Source organism: Manis javanica, chromosome 5 (genome assembly GCF_040802235.1).
Source record: "Manis javanica isolate MJ-LG chromosome 5, MJ_LKY, whole genome shotgun sequence".
Classification (NCBI taxonomy): domain Eukaryota; kingdom Metazoa; phylum Chordata; class Mammalia; order Pholidota; family Manidae; genus Manis; species Manis javanica.
The window spans coordinates 24,069,120-24,093,260 of record NC_133160.1 but is presented as its reverse complement, the minus strand read 5'-3'; the positions used below and the strand labels follow the sequence as shown (position 1 = coordinate 24,093,260).

The 24,141-nt window shown below is 42.7% G+C and overlaps 1 protein-coding gene and 1 long non-coding RNA gene across 4 annotated transcripts in view; one reads left to right on the top strand and one right to left on the bottom strand.

Moving 5' to 3' along the window:
* LOC140849479 (uncharacterized) overlaps nucleotides 1-14,269 on the top strand; it is a 34,506-nt gene extending 20,237 nt beyond the window's left edge. For 2 of the 3 annotated variants that reach the window (XR_012131385.1, XR_012131386.1), the window contains 3 exons: nucleotides 3,324-3,375; nucleotides 5,598-5,766; nucleotides 13,220-14,269. This is a non-coding gene — a long non-coding RNA (uncharacterized lncRNA). Of the gene's footprint in view, nucleotides 1-3,323; nucleotides 3,376-5,597; nucleotides 5,767-12,429; nucleotides 12,552-12,824; nucleotides 12,932-13,219 lie in introns of all 3 variants that reach the window. The other variant, XR_012131387.1, reaches the window with a different exon arrangement.
* Nucleotides 14,270-14,979: 710 nt separating this feature from the next.
* Nucleotides 14,980-22,993, bottom strand: LOC140843065 (nuclear envelope pore membrane protein POM 121-like). The gene is made up of 6 exons (XM_073236729.1): nucleotides 22,858-22,993; nucleotides 21,166-21,316; nucleotides 16,805-16,896; nucleotides 16,111-16,184; nucleotides 15,532-15,644; nucleotides 14,980-15,404 (listed from the first exon to the last, which is right to left on the bottom strand). The coding sequence occupies exons 2-6, from the start codon at nucleotides 21,226-21,228 to the stop codon at nucleotides 15,189-15,191; spliced, it is 558 nt and encodes a 185-aa protein (XP_073092830.1). The 5' UTR covers nucleotides 21,229-21,316; nucleotides 22,858-22,993; the 3' UTR covers nucleotides 14,980-15,188.
* Between the last annotated feature and the right edge of the window lie 1,148 nt (nucleotides 22,994-24,141).

Genomic DNA, 24,141 nt, shown 5'->3' with positions numbered 1-24,141 from the left:
GGTCCATTTCATCTGTTAGCAAATTTGTGAACATAAAGCTGATCACAAAATTCCTTTATTATCCTTTCAATGTCCATTTTTCAGTAAAAATGATCCCTCCTTCATTTCTAAAATTTGTAATTTGTGTTCTCTTTTTGTCTTGGTTAACTTAGCTAGAGATTTATCAGTTTGAATGATTTTTTTTTCAGAGAACCAGTTTTGGTTTTTTTTTTTATCTCTATTATGATTAGTGAAGTGGAGCATCTTTTCATGTGCCTGTTGGCCATTTTTATTTCTTCTTTGGGGAAGTGTCTGTTTAGGTCCTCCACTCATTTTTTTTTTTGAGAAGCTATCTCTCATATTTATTGATCAAATGGTTGTTAACAATAATTAAATTCTGTATAGGGGACTCAATGCACAGTCATTAATCAACCCCAAGCCTAATTCTCAACAGTCTCCAATCTTCTGAAGCATAACGAACAAGTTCTTACATGGTGAACAAGTTCTTACATAGTGAATAAGTTCTTACATGGTGAACAATGCAAGGGCAGTTATATCACAGAAATGTTCAGTTTTGATCACATATCATGAACTATAAACAATCAAGTCAGATATGATTATTCATTTGATTTTTATACTTGATTTATATGTGAATCCCACATTTCTCCCTTAGTTTTTTTTTTTTTAATAAAATGCTGAAGTGGTAGGTAGATGCAAGATAAAGGTAGAAAACATAATTTTGTGCTGTAAGAGGGCAAATGTAGATGGTCAGGTCTGTGCCTATAGACTAAGTATTAATCCAAGCTAGACAAGGGCAACAAAACATCCACGATTGCAGAAGATTTCTCTCAAAATGGGGGTGAGGTTCTAAGCCTCACCTCTGTTGATCCCCAGTTTCTCACCTGATGGTCCCCCTGCGACTGTGCCTGTCTTAGGTTGTTCCTCCCATGAGGAATCTTACCCGTCTCTGGCTAACCAGCCATCTTCCGGGGCCATACAGGGAACTGTAAAGTTGGTAAGTGAGAGAGAAGCCATATTCTTTGAAAAGGTTAGCTTTTTACTTCTTTGCAGATTGGTGCCCGGCTTCGCCCATTTTTTAATCAGGTTATTTGTTTTTTGGGTGTTGAGGTGTGTGAGCTCTTTATATATTTTGGATGTTAACCCCTTATGGGATAAGGCGTTTACAGATATATTCTCCCATACTGTAGGATGCCTTATTGTTCTACTGATGGTGTCCTTTGCTGTACAGAAATTTTTTAGTTTGATGCAGTCCCATTTGTTCATTTTTGCTTTTGTTTCCCTTGCCTGAGAAGATGTGTTCAGGAATAAAGCTGCTCATGTTTATAGAGAATAGAATGAATTTTATGTAGTAGTATATTAACTAGATTTATAAACATTTAAAATAAGCAGACTTACTGATGTGGACCTATATTCTCTTGCCCTCAGCCCATAATTATTAAAGGTAGTCCTATTTGCAAATGTGTGTGTATATACATACACACGTGTTCTTATATGTATAAACACGTACCTGTCACTTCTGTAAAAACTGGCATCGTTGTGTGTACCCTTTGCTGTATCTTTCCTTAATTATTAGTACTTCATGGAAATCCCTCCTAATTGCTGAAGTCAGATTCCCCCCCTTGAGTGCTTTGGTGATGTTTGAGTGCAGGTGTATTAATTCAGCCGTTCCTATTCTGATAGCCATTCATTTTTGCCTCTATGAACAATGCTTCGCAATGATTCTTCTAGTCTTCATAGATGGTCTTCATAGATGAGCAGTTTAAGTCACTACCCACCACTCTACCCATTCCACTGAAATAAATCCTAATGAATGCCATGAATCTTTTTTGAATGAAAAATAGAGAAATGCATGATTTAGACTATGGAAACACCTCCATAATCTTGCCTGCCAAAGATAACTTCCATTACATTTGGAGTATATTTTTCCAAGCTCTCTTTCTATGCATGTGCCAACATACACATGCACATATTAACAGAGATGGACTTTCGCATTCATTTCAGGTTCTTTCAGTGGTGGTCTTTAACTGCTGACCTTAGTGGCCCTCTTCTTACCATCGGCGCCCACCCCGACACAGCCAGCCCTCCTCAGTGACTCACTGTCTTGTATGTACCTCCTCCTCTTCTATCCCCTAAACTGTAGCCAATCCTCAAGTTTCAGTCCCCATATTTCCAGGTATTTGCACTTTGTTTCTAATTGGACAGCCCTGCATCGCAGGCGTCAGGCCGCTTTCCCTCTCTGCTCCCTTCTCTGGGAATGTTTCCAGCGTTTCCCAGGGTTGCCCTGGTTCTTGCTCCCGAATCTCCTTTCCTGCGGCCCTGCTCTCTCCTTTGGCCCTCGCACCGGAGCTGCGCCGGGGCACTGCTAGCTTGGACGCTCTTGGCCCTCGTCAGCCCTCCTCCTCCTCCTCCTGTCTGCATCTTGCACTGAGGCATTTCATGAGGCCCTTCAGCCTGCTCAGACTCCCTGGTGAAAGATAAGATTCTCCATTCTGCTTCCACTTCTCTTTTCCCTCTCCTCTTTCACTAGGCCTTCCCCCGCTGCCGGGAGCTCTGTGTCAAGCCCAGCTGGCTCATTCGCTCTGTCCCCTGAGCGTGTCTGGGCTTGACTCTTTCCTGGCCGTCCCCTGCCATCCTAGAGTGCCCTCTCCATGCTTGCTGGTGGGACTCGCTGAGGAGGTGCATGGACACTCCAATAATACTAACCAGATCCTGACTTCCTTCTCATATGGAGGTGCCACTGTCCTAGGAGCATGCCCTCCCTAGAGCAGAGCTCTGCGGCATGGACCTCTCCCGCTGCTGTGAGCAGGGTTCTGCCAGCTCTCCCAAAGCACTCCTGTCCCCAGGGGTATTGGAGGGCAGGTGAGGATGTTTGTACTGTCCTGCCCCATCGTACAGCATGTGTTTAAAACTTTTGGATACGTGCCTGCCCCAGGACCTTGTTTTCCTAATCTGAATATAGTTGGACTACCACATGGCCTCAAAGCTGCTTCTAATTCTGTAAAACCTGTGGTCTTTTAGGAAGCCTCTGGCATTAAGCCAGGAGTATAGTAACTGGAGAAGCCTCAGGGCTTCAGCAGGACACCTTCACTCCATCAGGGGAAAGGAGTGAGGTGTGAGGTTGGAAAAAGCTCCCTGCTGGTGAAGCCCCTGGGGAAAGGGGATGCTCATCAAATGCATTCTGGGTGTCCATGGGTATGTGGCAGCACTCCCCACCCCCACCTTGACCCTGACTTCTTTTCCACCCCCTTGTGACCTGGCTACGTAAGCCTCCCACATGATCCTTACAAAACTGGAGTTAAAACAACTATGATTCCTTATTCTAGGTCAAAACCAGTGTCTTCCGAGGACTTGAGAGAGAGCCCTCAAACTCAAAAGGTAAGAAAATTGTCTGAGTTGATGATGGGAGGAGACATTCTAGAGCAACCCAATCACTCATCAGCATAGAAGCCTATTGGTTCTCAGTCTCTGTGCCAGGGGTTGCATATTGCCATGTTTACAAGACCATGTAGGTAACTTAAGTGTGCCATGCAGCAGGCTGGTTTTTCCTTTTAAAACACTGCATTGGCCAAATGCAATGAGTCCGAGGCTACCAATTTGCAGTCTCTACATGGACTATACTTAATTTGTCCAGCCAAGTTGTGGTAATGGTGAGGTGGGCTGTACAAATTACCATCCAGCCAGATAATTATCTAGTGTCTATGACATGCTTGGGGCTGCCGAATATAGAAATAATTAGTATAAATTAAATTAGGATTAAATTAAGATTAACATGCTATTGCCTTCAGAGAGTTCTCCCTGAGGCTGGGAGCTTCATAGGAGCTATCATTTATGGTGCAACTCCAGTTTGCTGGGGCTTCACCTGTGTTCGGGTGTCATCTAGGGCTCACCACAACCCTGCAAGGTGGGTACTGTGGATTTTGTTTTGCAGATGAGCAAACTTTTGCTTCAGAGAAGTGATGTGATATGCTCAAGATGAATTAGCTAGTAAGTTGAGAGCCAGGCAGAATTCTAACCCAGAGCTCTGGGACTTAGCAGCATGGGTTTCCCATCACATCTTGCTGTCTACACGTATGGACAGACATGCACAAGTATGTATGTGTGGCAGATAGAAACAAAGAGTTTGGGAGCATGGAGGTGATAGTGAGGACTCTCACCTGAAACTTAATGGAAAAGCTCCTTGAAGGAGGTGATGTATGAGCCAGACTTTGAAGAATGGGTAGGAGTTCACCTCTGGGGGAGACGGTCTGTATTAGGAGGAACAACGTTAGTAAAGTGGAATGTTTGCTGTGTCCAGGATGGTGGGGAGCAGCTGTTGTCCATGGGCCATGGTGTGTGCTTTGCAACTAGAAAGACATCCCAGGGCTGTGTAGCAAAGGGCTTTGCATGCCTAGCTCAGGAGGTGGGGTGCAGGGATCCCCTGGAATGTGTCAGAGCCAGGGCAATCAGATTTGCCTTTCAAGAAAAGGGCTGGTGCCAGTGTTGGGAGGTGGACGGAAGGGAAGGCCAAACTCTTGTCCCTGTTAGGGGAGGTCATTATGCTTGTCCCAGCAGCAGGCCAGGGTTTGGAGTAGGGCAGGGATTTGGGAGAGGAGGTTTTAGACATGAGAGATGGATCACAGAATCAATAGGAGCGGCAGTAGGAATGCGTAGGGGGAAGAGGGAAGAGAAACAGATGGTGCTGAGATTTCTAAGCCCAGGGGCCCACATGGATGATGAGACCACTAATTAGCTCATCTGTTGGGCTCCATGAAGGCAGGGCTCCGCTCTGTTCACTGCTGTGTCCACAGTGCCTGGTGCTCAGCAAGTGTGTATAGACCATGAGGGAATGAATGAGTGTTCATGGGAAGCTGAGAACCTTTTCCCTTGTGGTGGAGTTGGGGTGGAGGAGTGAGAAATACTCAGTGGTTATCCCATCGTCCACCCCTGGAGTCTTTTGAGGGAGGCAGCCTTTGAAGACCTGAGCTTTTAGTGACTTAAAGCATTGTGCTAAGTCAGGTGTCGGGGCTGTGGAGACATTGCTGAGGGCTGGAGGGGTGGGAAGGCTACATGGGGGATGGGGGGCGGTGAGCAGGAGGAGGAAGCAGAGAGCCCCTGACTGGGGTGGTGGGGTCTGAGTGAGCTTTGGTGGGTGCACAGATGATCAGATCTGACCCAGGGGTATCTGGGCTGGTCAGCATGAAATCAGCCTGACTGGGAAGATGAAGCTGGATTCTTTGGGGTCTTGAATTCTGAGCACTGGAGATCTGAAAAAACATAGTTACTGAACTGAAGCACCTTATAAATTAGAGTCCTTTTAAGTGTGAGGTGGGACTTTAGCCGTGTCCACTAACCTGGCTGAGCCTCAGTTGTGACTTCTGTTAAATGGGAACAGTAGTTAACTCTCCAAAGGAAGGAGAAGCAGTTTAGATCTTCCTTCGTCTTTCCAGGTCTAAAAGTGATAAAGACTTACGTGTTTGCATCAGTAAGCAACGCTCTATAATTCAACATTCTCTGACCTTCCCCAAAGAGTGTCTCTTTTAGTAAGATGTGCTGTAAAATGTTCAGTTCAGGAAAACAACCCTCTCAGTCCCTGGTTCTTGTAGTCATATTTGTTCTAGATGTCCAGCACAGGTGGATCTCAGGAGTGCAAGGAGGTTCTTAGCTCCCAAACACCATCCGTCATTCTTAGCCAGAAGTCTGACTTCCAAGAAGAGTCCCAGCTGTTTACCCATCTGCACCTGGCTGAGATGGAGAAGGTGTTTGAGGACGACATTCACTCTCCTGCAGGTAAAGCTGCACTGGAGGTTTAGTCTCTGTGGCTTCTGTGTAGCGGGTGACCCAGTACCCTGGGTGTGTGGGCGGTTTAGATGTGGCAAGTAGTTTTTCTCCTGGTGTCTCCTTTAAAACTTTCTATTGTTATGTAAGTATTATAAGCATATTGGAGGCTATATCCTCCTTAGGAGGATACCCCTAATCCCAATACCCACATGTAACCACTACCATCATTTCAGTATATTTTCTTCCAAATGATTTCATATGTCTGATTTATTATCTATTGCTGCCTAACAAGTAACAATATTCCCACAAACTTAGTGGCTTAAACCAACACACATTTATTATATGACAGTTCCAGTGGGTGAGGAGTCTGGGCTCAGCTTCTCTGTCTCCTCTGCTTAGGGTCTCTGTAGGCTGTAGTCACTGTGTCATTTGGGGCTTGACTGGGGAAGGATCCGCAGTCAGGTTGTTGGAAGAATTCAGTTCCTGGCAGCTGCGGGCTGATGGCTGCTGTTTGTTCTTGGCTATTGGCTGGAGACTGCTTTCAGCTCCTAGAGCTGCCCACAGTTCTTGGTCACACGGGACTCAGCAACATAGCTAATTTCAAGGCTCAAACTAGCTAGGGAAATGGAAACTCCAGCAAGATGTGGTGTGCTTCAATCTTATAATGTGATCATGTACACATGATTCCACATAAATCCTGTCACCTTTCCCATATTCTGTTGGTTAGAAGCAAGTCAGAATTTCTGCCACATTCAAGGGGAGGGGATCACGGAGGCGCTGAACACCACGAGATAGACACCACTGGGTTACCTTAAGTCACTGCCACAGTGTGGCATCTTGCTGCACTGATGGACAGTGACTGCATTGGGGCATGTATGGGTGGGGACTTGATAATATGGCTAAATGTAGTAATCACATTGTTTTTTCATGTGAAACCTTCACAAGAGTGTATATCAATAATACCTTAATAAAAAATTAATTAAAAATAAAGATGCCAGAGTCACTACTTGTCTTCAGTGTGCTACACTGTCTTCCCCGTGATGCCCCAACCACACCGTGTGCTAATCCTAATACCCCTCAATCCACTTCTCCCTCCCTCCGCACCCACCCTCTCGCATCCCTCCCCTTTGGTAACCGCTAGTCCCTTTTTGGAGTCTGTGAGTCTGCTGCTGTACCTGGCTTATTTCACTAAGCATAATACCCTCTACCTCCATCCATGGTGTTGCAAATGGTAGGAATTTTTTTCTTCTTATGGCTGAACAGTATTCCATTGTGTATATGTACCACATCTTTATTCATTCATCTACTAATGCACACTTAGGATGCTTCCATATATTGACTATCATAAATAGTGCTGCAATAAACATAGGGGTGCATATGTCTTTTTGAATCTGAGAACTTGGTTTCTTTGGGTAAATTCCTAGGAGTGGAATTCCTGGGTCAAATGGTATTTCTATTTTTAGTTTTTTGAGGAACCTCCATATTGCTTTCCACAATGGTTGAACTAATTTAAATTCCCACCAGCAGTGTAGGAGGTTCCCCTTTCCCTGCATCTTCACCAGCATTTGTTGTTCCTTGTCTTTTTGATGTTGGCCATCCTAACTGGTGTGAGGTGCTATCTCATTGTGGTTTTAATTTGCATTTCCCTGATAATTAGCAGTGTGGAGCATCTTCTCATATGCCTGTTGGCCATCTGAATTTCTTCTTTGGAGAAGTGTCTGTTCAGATCTTCTGCCCATTTTTTAATCAGTTGTTTGCTTTTTGGGTGTTGAGGCATGTGAGTTCTTTATATATTTTTGATGTTAACCCCTTGTCAGACATGTCATTTCTGAATATATTCTCCCATACTATAGAATGCCTTTTTGTTCTACTGATGGTGTTCTCTGCTGTACAGAAGCTTATTAGTTTGATGTAGTCCCATTTGTTCATTTTTGCTTTTGTTTCCCTTGCCCAAGGAGATACATTCAGGAAAAAGTTGCTCATGTTTATATTCAAGACATTTTGGCTATGTTTTCTTCTAAGAGCTTCATGGTTTCATGACTTACATTCAGGTCTTTGATCCATTTTTGAATTTGCTTTTGTGTATGGGGTTGACAATAATCCAGTTTTATTCTCTTACATGTAGCTGTCCAGTTTTGCCAACACCAGTTGTTGAAGAGGCTGCCATTTCCCCATTGTATGTCCATGGCTCCTTTATCATATATTAATTGACCATATATGTTTGGGTTTATACCTGGACTCTCTAGTCTGTTCGATTGATCTATGGGTTTCTTCTTGTGCCAGTACCAAATTGTCTTGATAACTGTGTGTTTGTAGTAGAGCTTATAGTCGGGGAGCATAATCCCCCCAGCTTTATTCTTCCTTCTTAGGACTGCTTTGGCTATTTGGGGTCTTTTGTGGTTCCATATGAATTTTGTAACTGTTTGCTTTAGTTCACTGAAAAATGCCATTGGTATTTTGGTAGGGATTGCATTGAATCTGTAGATTGCTTTAGGCATGATGGCCATTTTGACAATATTAATTCTTCCTATCCATGAGCACGGGATGCATTTCCATTTATTGATATCTTCTTTAATGACTCTCATGAGTGTCTTGTTGTTTTCAGGGTATAGGTCTTTCACTTCCTTGGTTAGGATTACTCCTAGGTATTTTTTTGATGTAATTGTGAATGGAATTATTTTCTTGATTTGTCTTTCTGCAAGTTCATCATTAGTAAATAGGAATGCAACAGATTTCTGTTTATTAATTTTGTATCCTGCAACTTTGCTGAATTCAGTTATTCTAGTAGTTTTTGGGTGGATTCTTTAGGGTTTTCTACATACAATATCATGTCATCTGCAAACAGTGACAGTTTAACTTCTTCCCTGTCAATCTGGATGCTTTTTATTTCTTTGTGTTGTCAGATTGCCATGGCTAGGACCTCCGGAGCTATGCTGAATAAAAGTGGGGAGAGTGGGCGTGCTTGCCTTGTACACAGTCTCAAATGGAAAGCTTGCGGCTTCTTGTTGTTAAGTGTCATGTTGGCTGTGGGTTTGTCATATATGGCCTATATTATGTTGAGGTAGTTGCCCTGTATACCCATTTTGTTGAGAGTTTTTATCATGAATGAATGTTGAATTTTGTTGAATGCTTTTTCTGCATTTATAGAAATGATCATGTGGTTTTGTTCCTTCTTTTTGTTGATGTGGTGGGTGATGTTGATGGATTTTCAAATATTATATCATCCTTGCATTCCTGGAGTAAGTCCGACTTGATCATGAAGGATGATCTTTTTTATGTATTTTTGAATTTGATTTGGTAGTATTTTGTTGAGCATTTTTGCATGTATGTTCATCAGGGATATTGGTCTGCAATTTTTTTTGTGTGTGATGTCTTTGCTTGGTTTTTGTATTAGTGTTGTTGGCCTCATAGAATGAGTTTGGAACCATTCCCCCTCCTCTTCTCCTTTTTTGGAAAACCTTAAGGAGGATGGGTATTAGGTCTTCACTAAATGTTTGATAAAATTCAGCGATGAAGCCATCTGGTCCAGGGATTTTGTTCTTAGGTAGTTCTTTGATTGCTAGTTCAATTTTGTTGCTGGTAATTGGTCTGTTCAGATTTTCTATTTCTTCCTGGGTCAGCCTTGGAAGGTTGTATTTTTCTAGAAAGTTGTCCATTTCTCCTAGGTTATCCAGTTTGTTAGCATATAATTTTTCATAGTATTCTCTAATAATTCTTTGTATTTCTGTGGAGTGTGTAGTGGTTTTCCATTCCTATTTCTGATTCTGTTTATGTGTGTAGAGTCTCTTTTTTTCTTGATAAGTCTGGCGAGGGGTTTATCTATTTTGTTTATTTTTTTTGAAGAACCAGCTGCTGCTTTCATTGAGTCTTTCTATTGTTTTATTCTTCTCGATTTTATTTATTTCTGCTCTAATCTTTATTATGTCCCTCCTTCTACTGACTTTGGGCCTCATTTATTCTTCTTTTTCTAGTTGCATTAATTGTGAGTTTAGACTGTTCATATGGGATTGTTCTTCTTTCCTGAGGTAAGCCTGTATTGCAATATACTTCCCTCTCAGCACAGCCTTCACTGTGTCCCACAGATTTTGTGGTGTTGAGTTATTGTTGTCATTTGTCTCCACATATTGCTTGATCTCTGTTTTTATTTGGTCATCGATCCATTCATTATTTAGGAGCATGCTGTTAAGCCTTCATGTGTTTGTGGGCTTTGTTGTTTTCTTTGTGTGATTTATTTCTAGTTTCACACCTTTGTGATCTGAGAAGCTTTTTGGTACAATTTCAATCTGTTTGAATTTACTGAGGGTCTTTTTGTGGCCTAGTATATGATCTATTCTTGAAAATGTTCCATGTGCATTTGAGAAGAATGTGTATTCTGCTGCTTTTGGATGGGATGTTCTGTAGATGTGTGTTAGGTCCATCTGTTCTGATGTGTTTTCTACTGCGTCTGTCTCTTATTTTCTGTCTGCTTGAACTGTCCTTTGGAGTGAGTGGTGTGTTGAAGCCTCCTAAAGTGATTGTATTGCATTCTATTTCCCCCTTTAATTCTGTTAGTATTTGTTTCACATATGTAGGTACTGTTGTGTTTGGTGCATAGGTATTTATAATGGTTGTATCCTCTTGTTGGACTGACCCCTTTATCATTATGTACTGTCCTTCTTTGTCTCTTGTTACTTTCTTTGTTTTGAAGTCTATTTTGTCTGATACAAGTACTGCAACTCCTGCTTTTTTCTCCCTATTAGTTGCATGAAATATCTTTTCCCATCCCTTCACTTTTAATCTGAGTATGTCTTTGGGTTTTAAGTGAGTCTCTTGTAGGCAGCATATAGACAGGTCCTGTATCTTTATCCATTCGGTGACTCTATGTCTTTTGATTGGTGCATTCAGACCTCTTACATTTAGGGTGATTATCAAGAGGTATGTACTTACTGCCATTGTAGGCTTTAGATCTGTGATTACCAAAGGTTCAAGGGTAGCTTCCTTACTATTTAACAGTCTAACTTAACTCACTTAGTATGCTATTACAAACGCAATCTAAAGGTTCTTTTTTTTCCTCCTTTTTCTTCCTCCTCCATTCTTTATATATTAGGTATCGTATTCTGTACTCTTTGTCTATCCGTTGACCGTCTTTGGGGGTAGTTGATTTGATTTTGCATCGGCTTAGTAATTAATTGGCCTACGTTCTTTACTGTGGTTTTATTTACTCTGGTTTTATTTTCTTTACTCTGTGGACAGCTATTTAGCCATAGGAATACTTCCATCTATAGCAGTCCCTCCAACATACACTGTAGAGATGGTTTATGGGAGGTAAATTCTCTCAGCTTTTGCTATCTGGAAATTGTTTAATCTCTCCTTCAAATTTAAATGATAATCTTGCCAGGTAGAGTATTCTTGTTTTGAGGCCCTTCTGCTTCATTGCATTAAATACATCATGTCGCTCCCTTCTGTCCAGTAAGGTTTCTGTTGAGAAGTCTGATGATAGCCTGATGGGTTTTCCTTTGTATGTGATCATTTTTCTCTCTTTGGCTGCTTTTAATCCTCTGTCTTTACCATTTATCTTTGCCATTTTAATTATAATATGTCTTCTTGTTGTGTTTCTTGGGTCCCTTGTTTTGGGAGATCTGTGCACCTCCATGGCCTGAGAGACTGTCTCCTTCCCCAGATTGGGGAAGTTTTTAGCAATTACCTCCTCAAAGATACCTTCTATCCCCTTTTCTCTCTGTTTTTCTTCTGGAACCCCTATAATACAAATATTGTTCCGTTTGGATTAGTCACACAGTTCTCTCAATATTCTTTTACTCTTAGAGATCCTTTTTTCTCTCTGTGCCTCAGCTTCTTTGTATTCCTCTCCTCTAATTTTTAATTCATTTATCGTCTCCTCCACCATATCTAATCTGCTGTTAAAACTTTGCATTGTATGTTTCATGTCTAATACTGTGTTCCATAATGATTGGATCTCCAACCAGAATTCCTCCCTGAGTTCTTGAATATTTTTCTGTACCTCCATGAGCATGTTAATGATTTTTATTTTGAAATCCCTTTCAGGCAGATTCATGAGGTTGATTTCATTTTAATCTTTCTCAGGGGTTGTATTCATATTCATAATTTTACTTTGAACCAGGTTCCTGGTTCCTTTGGCATTTCATATTTGTATTTGGTGCCCTCTAGTGCTCAGAAGCTGTACTCTCTGTAGCTGCTCAGCCCCTGAAGCAATGTCGGGGGTTGTAGGGGAGTGTTATTGATGCCTGCAGGGAGGAAAGAGATGTTTCCTGCTTCCTGGCTGCTGTGCCTGTCTCCACTGCCAGAACCAGTGGGCCGAGCACACAGGTATAAGCCTCTATGCTTTGCATTTGTAGTTGCTGTAGACAGGGCTTCCCTCTGGTCGGCCTAATGCCAGGGTACGGTTTGTCGGTTTGGGAGCCAGGTGGTGCTGGCCGGGAGAAAGGTGCAGTAGGCTGCTTATCGCGGAGCTGTGGGTTCTTGGAGCTGTGCAGCCAGCCAGGGAGCTGGAGTTCCTGAAGATCGTGAAAGTTCCCAACCTGGTGCGAAGAGTGACCCTGGAAAATTTTGTCTACCTGTCCTTTCTCCTGAGCAGTAAGCTCTGTGTCATCCTTGACCCTTTAGCAGCCCTCTTGCTGTTAGGAAGTCTCTCAGACTGCCCACCTTTTGTCCCAGAGCTGCCAGATATGGATCCCTGCTTTCCACAAGTGGCTGGAATCTCAGTGTCTCCAGGAATGCTGCCTGTCTTAGCTTTCCAACCCCCTAATCACGAGAGCACCATGAAAACACCATGAAATGTAGGTTTGTGCTCCCAGAGCAGATGTCCAGAGTTAGGTGTTCAGCAGTCCCAGGCCTCCACTCCCTCCCTGCTCCATTTCTCTTCCTCCCTGCCTGAGAGCTGGGGTTGGGGAAGGGCCTGGGTCCTGCCGGGCCACAGCTTTGGTATGTTACCCAGTTCTGTGAGATTCATTCTTTTCTCCAGGTGTTTGTAGTTTGGCGCAGCCCTCTTTCCTGTTGCTTTTTCAGGATTAGTTGTATTAGTTATATTTTCGTATTATATGTGGTTTTAGGAGGAAGCCTCTGTCTCGCCTGGCACGCCACCATTTTTTCAGCTGGTGGTCCAGATGTTTCTTGATTCTGTCCAGCCTCACCAGTGGAACCGTTCAAGTAAACAAAGGTATCAATCAGGCTCTGCTCTGCCACATCCTGCCTCCCCTCCTGCAAAAAGCCTGAGGCACTGCTTCCTCCAGGAGAGGGCAGTGGCCTCCAGGGCTGCCCCTCCCTCCCTGCAAGATGAAGCCAGAGATGTGCTGTAGTCAATTTGGTTTATACAACAGGTCAGAGGCTCTTCCCAGGAGGAGCCGAAGTCTCCATATGGGTAAGGTGTCAGGGGTAGGGGCAAGGGACGTAGGCTAGTTCCTGCTGATGTCGATGTTGTTTTCTAAACACCTGTGTTTTCTCTCAGGCTCCTCAGGGCTTTGATCCTGTACCAATGGAAAAAGACCTCATCAGCGCATGGCTTCTACCAGAAAGTGCTTCTCTGTGAGCCCTAAGCTGTGGAGGGCCAGGCCAACAGAACACTGGGTGCTTCAACAGGACTTCCCAGGCTGAGTTCTTTGGGAGGCAGGAGGCCCAGGAAGGTATTTTTACCTGGCTTTCCTGTGGTTTGGGAAAAGTTCTGCCAGAAATGGCTAGTCGCTGAGCTCTGCTGCCTACCTGCAAATCTTGGTCTTGTGTGACTGCCAGTGAGGTCAGATCTTTCTCCTGCTTCTGATCCTGTTCTTTCTCAGAGGGGAAGGGATCGCACCCTGTTAGGCAGGAAAATAGATGTGAGTGGGATGGAAAAAGAATAAGGCCAGGAAAAAGCCCATTAAAAGAGACCCAGAGTTAATTAGTGGAAGCTCAGAAAAGCCGTGGAGCAGCTTGGCCTGGAATGTTTGAATATTCCCCAGAGAAAGGAGGGTACCTCAGCAGAGCCCATGCCTTTATTGTGTTAATCATACAGGCCCAGCTTATTTTTTTAACTTTACCTATATACTCTTTTTCCCTAATGAAGTAGTTTGCAATCTGCCCAATTAATAATGACAAGCAAGCCAGCATAAACAACACAGTAACAGGCAGGAAGGATTCCATCTTAAAAATAAGATTGGGTTTTAATACCCAGGACATTAAGAAGATTCTTAAGTTACACTTTAGCAAACAGACAATAACTCAGCCCACCTTGGGGGCCGGGCAGGCAGTCTTGATATGCTCCCAGCCAAGAAATGCCGGGGTATTCAAAGACCACCTAACAGGTCTGCACCCCCAGCCCTTAGTCACATTCCTGAAGAATCCTTAAAAGGGGGAACCCCAAACTTTCAGGGCACTCCTCTCCCTGAGGTCGCCTGCACTTTCTAAGTGTGTAACCTTTTCACTGTAAACTCTCTCTTTTGAACCTTGCAGGGTGCTGCTCTCTCTCTGAGTCACCTGCTCCTTTTGTCTAAGTAACTTTAAATAAATCTTTTCCTCTCCTTCACTACTGTGTCTCTGCCTTTCAATTGCTTGTCACGGTGGGGACAAGGATGAGGAAAATACACAATGCCTCCCCCCAACATTGCCACTGCAGCAGATTCTAGGAAGAACAGAAAACATGTATTTTGGTATCTCAAATGTGATGGTATTGGTGCTCTAGAAGACTTATGTGCCAGGGATTCAGGTGTCAGCAAATATGACTCATCTCTACCACAGGTTCTTAAAGTATTCATTGCTCAAAATCAGGGAAAGGCTCTTTATTTCTACCCTTCACAGATCATAAGACAGACAACAGGGGATAAAACTTGGCCTAGCAGGGGTTAAATGTGTGGACACTAAAGAAAATCCAATCATCTAAACCCAAGCACAGCTGAGAGCAGCTAAGGAATGGGCTGCAAGCCAGCAGCCCTCTGACTACCAAAACGAGGCGGCCTTCTCCAGCTTTAAGGATGGCAGGCCCTTCCCTACAATTCCCTCCTGATGAGAGTGTTCTGAAGCCGTCAGGCCTGCACCAGCTCAGGTGTGCTAAGCCAGAGCAGGTTCAACCATTTCAGTGACTGGCTGGCATGCTGCTTTCCCCTAAGCAGAGGCTGATGGCACTGTGTGCTCCCCAGAAAGCTGTCCCACTCACCTGGAAAAGAAGGTAGGCCCAGGGAGTTTGCCAACTTCCCCAAGCTCCCCAGCAGCAGGTTAGTGCTTGGGGCTGGGAGGGAGGCTGAGGAAGCAGCAGTCCCCGCAGCAGGCAGGATGAGATTAGACGGTGGAGGGCCAGGAGGGTTCGCACTCTCAGAGTTTGAGGCAGTTTCGAAGGAAGAAAGAAAGGCTTGTCCTCCCTGGTGGGAGAATTCTTTCCAGGGGCCTCGCAGGACACGGGGAGGCTCAGGGACTCAGGGGAACTCGTGTAGAAATGCTTCCTCTCAATGTCAGTGCTCACTGTGCTCGGAGTCCACTGAGAACCCAAGAGCTGGATTTCTCAGAGGAGAAAGACCAAAATATAACCAAAGGGAACCGTCTCTGGAGTGTGAAATTAACTCGTATTCCTTACCAGTCTTATCCTTGAAGACGGTCTTCAGCCACTCTGTCTGCACTTGCTCATACTCTTCGACTGTGATGGTATAGCCGAGCATGGGAGCTTCAGGCTACCAAGAGGAAAAGGAGAAGCCGAGCCAGTCAGAAGGCAGTGAAAGAAACCTGCACTGACCCTTCCATTCCTGGGACTCAGGGGAGCCAGGCTGGGGTGGGCAGGGGCGGGTGGACAGACCATACCATGATAAGTGGGATCCCTCGCCTGGACGGCACCAGTTGGAATTTGCGTCTACGTGGCCGCGAGCTGCTGGGTGGAGAATCCCTGGAGTTGGCCTTCCGGGATGTGGTTGTAGCTGCAAATAAAATATCAGACTTACTTTCTTCTCTTCTCTTTGTCTTTCCAGCCTAGTTTTTAATACTGAACTTTCACTAGGTGTCTCTGAGATTCTATCTTCCATGGTTTGGGCTCTTGGATGGTGTTGGCAAGATTATTTCTAACAGTCAAGAAGCCATGAGGTGGTAATCGCTCCAAATGTGTGCACATGGTTGCTTACTGGACAGAAATTGCCTGGACTGCACAGATTACCCCACCTAGGCTTACCTTACCCTGAACCCCCCATGTGGCCTGGGTTATGCTATATGAGTCTGGGCCACCTTTCTCCCTTACCAGACCGTAAAGCCCGAAGGAGAGGAACATCTGTCTCTGTAATTACCATGCCCCACACAAATCAAGGCTTAGTACATGTTTCTGGTGGGTTGTAGTCCATGCGCCCTCCATACACACTACCGCCAACACATGCCATGTGTTCGTCAACTTACCCTGTTCTCCCTGGGACCCCTTCTCACTTCCCAAGGGATCTGAGGAGCCAGAGTTAGGAGGAAGCTCCTCTTCTCTGTAGGAGGAAGAGGCACAATTAAGTCTAGAAAAGTGCTGGATAATGTCTTAAACCCTCCTAACTACCCACTGGCCAAAGTCTAGAACAACCATGACTAAGATTGCAGTGTGTCAAGACAACAAATAAAATAAATCAAAGAGAATTCCTAAAGAAATGAAGGGAGGCAGTTGAGAGAAGCCACAGAGACACCTTTGTCTTAAAACAAGCACAAAACAATCTCCAGGACCTTCCATACAACCTGCCAAATGTCTGAGAGTTGTAGTCACAGCTCTCTCTCTAAGAAAGCGGCATTCTAGTCGGGCACCTAGAGGGTCAGCTGGGGTCTAGAATGTGAAGCCTGCTGCCCACCCCCATCAGTCACTCTGTTCACTCTGTCCCATGCGGCCCTTCCCCTTACACCCCAGCCCCTCACGCTGAAGATGAGGGGGAGCAGAGGCAGGTGTGGTAGGTATGTGATGACTGCAAGAGACGAGAGCGATTCAGGGCGGCAATGTCGCTGCCCTTTGGATGTGAAGTGCTTTGATTCTCCAAATTGGAGTCTCAGAAAGCCTGAGAGCCAAGTGAATTCCCCTCCTTTCCTACCCTCTCATTAATCCACAGAGCAAATCAGCGATTACCTCATTTTCTTTGCTGGCCTCTCTATTGTCTTCATGTAGCACGAGTTGGGGATGGAGAAGGGTGAGGCACTGGAACCTCTTCTCTTACAGAGCTAAAAGCCAAACACAAGTCACGTGACTGACCCTATGTAATAACTTAGGAGCTGACCTTCAACATAATTCTGTGGCTCTAACCCATCACTGTATATAAAGTCTCCTCTCCAAGTGACTAAAAAACATTTCTTTGTGAAGAGGGGCTTCTGGAAAGTGAGTCAATTGCCAGTATTAACTATGGGTTATAAAGTCAGAGAAAGTAATGGAATGCTAATAAATGGCGGAGGAATGAGCGTGCTTTCTGCATATCCTGGAGAGTGGAACGTCATACTCAGTGGCGGCTGAGAGCGAGCTCTGATGCATACAAGGTCATGCCGTATTAGTCCATGGACATGATAAAGGGAAACTCAGAAACTCTTCCAGTGAAGATAAACCAGTAAGCTAGTTTGGTCTTGCTTTCATTAAATTTTCAGTTTTATTTAATTAAATTTTAAAAATATGCTATTGTGACACTTGTGACTTTTGCAATATCTATGGTATTTACTGTCATATGATAATTATCCATACAGCCATCCATCCGTGACTAGCCAGCGTTCAGGATAATCTAGTTCAACAATTATGGGAAAAGTGTTTTCTCTCTACCTCATAGACTGTGCATAGACGTACAACACAGACGTGATAAAAGATTTACATTTGGAAGTGTAACAAAGAAAAGGACTGTAACAAAACAGACAAGCTGTTAGATAAGGTTGGGTAGGGAGAGACTGTACCAGAGAGAGAAGACAGAAAGCTGACAGGCGGTTACATAAAACTAGGAACCTTTCTGTATAAAAATATTGTCACATGGGAAAGAGACTTTACTATACACCCTTTGTGCCATTTGAATTTTCAACCATACTAATGTTTCCATAATCTATAAAGAAAATAGGAAACCAAAACACCCCAAAACAAAAACAAAACCATAAGCAACATTAAAAGGCAGGTCTTTTCCATTAAACTGATGAATTAATATCCGTACCATGTAAAGATGGAGTCTCAAAGTTCCATATGAATATAATGAAGGTGTCAAATGAGAAGTGGACAAGGAATATGCAACAAGGCAACTCATAAAAACAGTCTATGTCTCTGGCAGTTAGCTCTGCATTGGAATTCCATTTTTATTTGCCTAGTTCCTGCTTCATAAGGATTCAAACTATACCTTCAAACTCTACAAAGAATCTGAAGATAAGTATCGTGGTTCCATCATCAAGAAATTTACAATCTGGAAAAGAGACAGGGCAGGACACAAAATGATGACAGCAACCAAAGATAAAGAAGGTCTCTGGTCAGGAGCCTAAGAAAAGATTATGCAGAGTTCAGTTAGAAGAATCAGTGGATGAAGGTGGTATCTGAGATGGTCCTTCATGATTTGACTTAAAAAAAAAACCCTTGGAGACAGACAAACTTTATAGGCTTGCAGTGGGATGGGTAGTCATTCTGGACAGAGAACAGAACAAGGAAAGGTAAGGATGCAGGGAAGTATCAGTATTAGGTGCTCTTAGGAACCATTTTGATTTGCCTTAATTATGGGGTACATATAAAGGGATAAGAAGTTAGAAATGCAAGCTTGAGGTTAGACAATTTAAGGCCATTGTAAATATTTCTGCCTTGGAAAACAGTATGTCCTGTTAAGACAAATGGAGACACCAATGCCACACACAGAGAAGTCAGAGGACTGTTCACTTTCTCTGTTACATAATTAGTACCAGTTTGATGCTGGTACTAATTTACATAATCAGTACCAGTTTAATGCTGGTAATGATTTACAATGGCAAAGCTAGAACTTCTAATTTGCACAGCTCAGATTTGGGTGTTTACCAGTGTTCCTCTGGAAAAATCAAATTAAGTCAAGTAGCTGTGCTACCACTCCAAATATGAGGGCTGCCATCTGGGCTGATCGCACTGTGTTCACTATTCACCGCCCGTTCTTCCCATGAGGCATCGTGTAAAGAAGGTTCATATATAGTCTCTGCTTCCTGACACCTGCTTCTGAGAACTTACATTTTCAAACATCACACATCTGTAGGGGGCTGCTAACTACTCACAACAGAATATCCAAAAGCTGTCAGTGTCAGTGAGTGTACATCTTGCAGTAGGCCACAGGCTCCACTGGTAATGGGAACTTTACAACAAAATGTGGCAAAGGCCTAGTACAGTGTTCTAGACCAACCGCCTGCTGAGGGCAAGCAGCAAATGCTGAAGAAGATGAAGAGCACATCTGTTTGGAGGCATGGCAGTGTGAAAGAGCTGCTAAAGCACTGAGACGCTGTGGAGGCAAGACAGAGAAGAGAAGCCCGGAGACGAGCCTACATTTAGGTCTGCATTTTCCCCCAGGTGACTGCCATTTCCAATTAATTCAAATTAAGATAAACTAATGAACATTTCTAGAATGAGAAAAAACAAAACCTATATTTAAAACCCAAGTTTAAAGGCATCTATGCAATAAATACCTCATGATTTTCAATGAATAACCTTTTAAATAAAATGATAATGTACATTATGCTGATTAAAGTGAAGATAATTTACAATTATGAGTCCTTCTTCATTTTCTCTATGACTGAAATGCAATCCTATGAGGACAATGTAATTTTGTTGTGATACAAAAGTACATCATAATAATTTAAACATAACTATTGCTCAAGACTGAAGTTACACTATGAAAACATGCATAATTTCAAAGCATTATAATTAGATTAAAAGCCAAGAAGGGCACATCTTAAAAATATAAAACAACCTGTAAAAAAGTTTAAGATTATTGTTACTTTGCCTGCTTGTTAGGCCACCATACATAGCATTGTATAATGTTAAGTCTGAAGCTCTGAGTGTGAATTAAGTTCCCTGAAATTAAAGGACTGTACTTATTTAAAATTATAGTAATAGGTGGCACTTCTTGAATGTTTACTATGGACAATGCAAACTGTTGAACACTTTATATGTACTACCTCACAACTACCTTATGAAGTAGGTCAGAATCATTATTTCCATAAGTGTACAGTCTTACCTTCAGATTTTTTGTTACATATATTAATTACATACTTAATACTCAAAAAAAAAAAAGAGTATAAGAGACATGAGAACCAAATGCAATGAGTTGATTTTTGGTCCCTGATTCAAAGTAACTGTATAATAAGGGTAATAAGGGCAAATTGGAATGAGAATAACTAACATTAAGTTATTATTATTCAGAGGAATAGAGGTATTGTGGTTATTAATGTTCAAAAACTTTAAAAAATACACTGAAGTACCTACGGGTGAAACAACATGTTTGTACTTTAAAACACAAGAGCAAAACCAACCTGGGGTGGGGGTGTTGACGGAACAGGACTGACAAAACAGTTAACTGATGGAGCTACATGGAGGTTCATTATGATATTTTCCCTTCCTTTTGTGTATGTGGGACATTTGATGTGAAATTGTAAGGAGGAGCAATGACTATGTATCTCATAGTTCTGTTGTGATCACTGATTGAGGAAATGTATGTACAGTGCTCAGCAGAGGGCCTAGCGCAGAATAAAGACTTCGTACTGTTGTCCTCTGCATTGCCATAACTGCCTGGCTGGGGCCTTCATCTCCTATATTTGGCATTTATCATTAACATGTCATTTATATTACCCTAAGAGCCTTCTGTATGGATGAAAACTTATGACAAATTCTTTCTCCTCTCAAAGACCTCCTCCACACATGCATTATTTTTTTCAAGCTCCTATATATTGGGTGCCCACTTACTGACAAGCACTGTAATGGGTGCTTTTCAAACATTACCTTCAGTCTTCACAACAGTCCTTTAGAGATGAGAAAAAGAGAGTTCAAGTCATTTACCTGCCCAAGAGTCTATAGCTACTAAGTGCCAAAGCCAAGATTTGAACCCAAGTCATTCTGGTAGCGAAACTTGATCTGTTCTCCAGTCTACACTACATCCTTTCTAAAAAGAATTATAACCACTTATTTTAAAAACTTTCATTAAATTCCCAGTGCCTATAGGATTAATTTATGACCCAATGCAATCCAGACTCAATCTACCTTTTTAATCAAATTAGTACCAGTTTTTGAATTATTCATCCTTTGTCCATCTGTCTATAATAATGGCTGTGCCTTGTATTCAGGTTTCCACATAAGCATTCTGGGCTTTCTAGTTTGTTCCACTGGTCTATAGCGATCATTCACGGGTTGGTAACTGCTGTTGCCTTAGAGGTGATCTCAGCATCTGACAGAAGGCGGCTAGTAAACACTGCATAATCAACTAATAAATGCAAAGACCCCACTTCTTCCACACCACCAGGTGAATGTACCTGAGAGATCCCTCCAGTCGAGCTGTGGTCGCTGGGAATGGCATTGTGACTGCGACCAGACATAGGGATGCCACGTGTGTAGGGGTGGAATCTCTTATTTAGGCGGCCATCTGAGCTCTGGACATTGCGGCCACTCTTCAGAGGCCCAGGCCTAAAAGGGAAACGAAAGGGAAAAACACAGATGTGCTACTGAAAGGCAACAACATTGTTTTAAGGCTTTATCCCATGGTCACAAAATCGTTCTAATGTAATGAAAAAGGATAATGTTAATTTTACTGTTAATTCAGCTAAACCTGTCTCACAAAGTCAGAAAGGGAAAGCTAAGTATTTTAAAAATTAAACATATGATTCTACTTATGTGTAGTCTGGGAAATGCACACAAATCTATAGTGACAGAATGGGGACCAATGGATGCCTGGCAGCAGGGGCAGGGTGAGAGGGAGGTTTTAAGGCTTCACCGAGGGGCACGGGGAAACTTCTGGCAGGAGTGGTGATGTTCATTATCTTGACTGTGCTGATGGTTTCACGGGTGTGAAATTAGACAAAATAGTTATTGTGGCAAGTTCCTCAAAATGTTCCTCTCTGATTTCAAAGAGGACAATGTATAGGACAATAATTCTGATAAGGATACATATCAAAATTTATCAGATTGTACACTTTAAAGAGGCACAGTATTTTATGTCCATTGTACCTCAATAAAGCTGTCAAAAAAAATTAGGAGGAACCAACCACTTTTTCTAAGATTCAAACTGAAACAGAAATTTCCTAAACATCTTTCCTGTGAACTAGCCATTCAACCTTTGTGACAGCGCAGACAGCTCACTATGTCTGGCTGATGAATGTCAACCAGAGACCAGTTTATTCCTACACTGGGTGAAAACATACTTCCTCCTTCACCTACTTCACCTATGGATCCCATCTGGAGCCAAACCGGGCCAATTGTCCTCCTTTCCTGTGACAGCCCTTCAGACTTTGGCAGACCATTGTCCTTCCCTCCCTCACTTCCTTACGCCCCTCAGGTTTTTCTCCTCTGGGCCAGTACTTATGTACCTTTAGAACCCCCTTGCCCACCACCACCACCCCGTGACATCTTGAGCTGCTTCCCTCTCTCCCAGTGAATTTCAGTCTGTGTCTGCCTCGTCTTGCAGGGCAGCACAGCCCACCAACAGTGCTCCATGGACCACGGGACTAAGGCATTCGAGCACTACCACTGACCTGCCTCTTCCCCGTCTTTGTTCTCCTATCAGCACAGAGTAGGAGCATGTTAAGCTTTCTTGGCAGCCATGACAGTGTGCTGACCCAAATTAAAGATGTAAGTTACCCCAAGTCTTTTCACAAACATTTGCAGCCTCTTTCTCTCCCAGCCAATTCTTCCTCAAGTATAATTAAGCTCAAATGCAGAAATCTAACATTTTTCTTAAATTTTGTACTGTTGCATGTTATCCATTGCACAAACCTTGTGATATTTTTGTTACGTACTTGGTTATTCAATGTATCTACAAACCCTCTTAGCCTTAGCATATTTTATGCATATTAATGAAAAATAGTAAAAGGAATTAGACAAAGTAGTTATTGTGGCAAGTCACTCAAAATGTTCCTCTCTGATTTGAAGGAGGAAAATTTACAGGACAATAACTCTGATAATGACCTTTTTTCAAATAGGAAATCCCACCCAGATGGATTCTCACTTACTTAGGCACAAAAGGAGTACGGACTCCTTTGGTCAGCACGGGCGTAAAAGCTGACCTCACACTGCTGTCTTGGCACCTGTGACAAATCACAAACCCTCAGTTAGATGATACGACTTTCTCTTTAAAGCCTACTCTCATATTCCTGAGATCTTATACTCTTTCTATGGAACATAGGTTCATGCTAGACAAGAAAAGATTGCTTCAAATCTCAAAGATTCAGGAAGGTAAATTTATTATAGGCCTGTCCTAATCTAATAAGAAAAGTATAAAAATGCTTCAAGACCTTTTGAAGTATTCAGGTGTACTGATTATTTGCTAACTTCTCCCCAAAGCACTTCAATCACAAATTTAATATCCTCCCACCCATAAATTAAAGACAAAAAAAACACTTTAGTGACCCAACTACACCCATCCCCCAATGCTCTCATTTAGTTCAATCTGTAAGAGAAGAACTTCACACATCACACATAAGGGCCTGTGCATGGTGCACATAATCACTGCTTATTCCAATTATGGGAAAGCTAATACGGAGCACTCAGTTATAGGCTCACTGGGGTCTAGAAAAATTACCAACCTGGAGAACATGAGAAACCTGTTTGGAACATAATAATAGTAATTTTCTCTCTGACCTCCACAAGAATCCTTCAATCTTTTATGCTAAGTCATCAGAAATACACACCCAAAGTCAAACATTTTAAAAACCTGAATGTTCACCTTTTCAAATAAATGTTCTTATCGAGGATCTAGTGCTGCCACCCAAGTTTTGAATTTTGTTGTTATCACTCAGCCACTGGGACGAAATGAAAAATCAACTCTTTTAATCTATTCATCTTTATCAGCCAAGTTATATCCATCAAGGAGGTTTCCTGGTTACACCTCTTTGAGCTCCGCTGATACAATGCATTGGCCCAAAGAAATAAAGTAGCAAAACCTATTATAGTACTATGCTTTAAAGACAGACGATATTTTCACCTGAATTAGGGATATTTTAAGTGATTTACCAAGTATTCTGCTAAACCCATACTGTATTAAAGTTCAGAGCTTTAAGAACTGAAGGAAGGGAACAGTTCTGGCAGCACATCTCATAGCAAAGGTTAAAGGAAGGCAGGACATGGCTGATACCCACCAAGGTGCTTAAAGAGGTCAAACACCTTGTTTTTTGGGTGTTGAGAGGCATGTGAGATGCACAGACACACTTAGGACTTAAGAAGAAAAAAAGATTTCCAAGTCAAGTCCTCCACCGTGAATAGCCAAAGCAATCCTGAGGAGGAAGAAGAAAGCAGGT

What these genes read in the sequence shown, in the direction of transcription:
- LOC140843065 (XM_073236729.1), bottom strand. Translation starts at nt 21,228, where the DNA reads ATGTCTGGTCGCAGTCACAATGCCATTCCCAGCGACCACAGCTCGACT. An exon ending in AGGCCAGCAAAGAAAATGAG is followed by an intron (nt 16,185 to 16,804) that starts GTAATCGCTGAT and finishes TTCCTCCTACAG; the next exon opens with AGAAGAGGAGCTTCCTCCTA. An exon ending in GGGGTCCCAGGGAGAACAGG is followed by an intron (nt 15,645 to 16,110) that starts GTAAGTTGACGA and finishes TTTTATTTGCAG; the next exon opens with CTACAACCACATCCCGGAAG.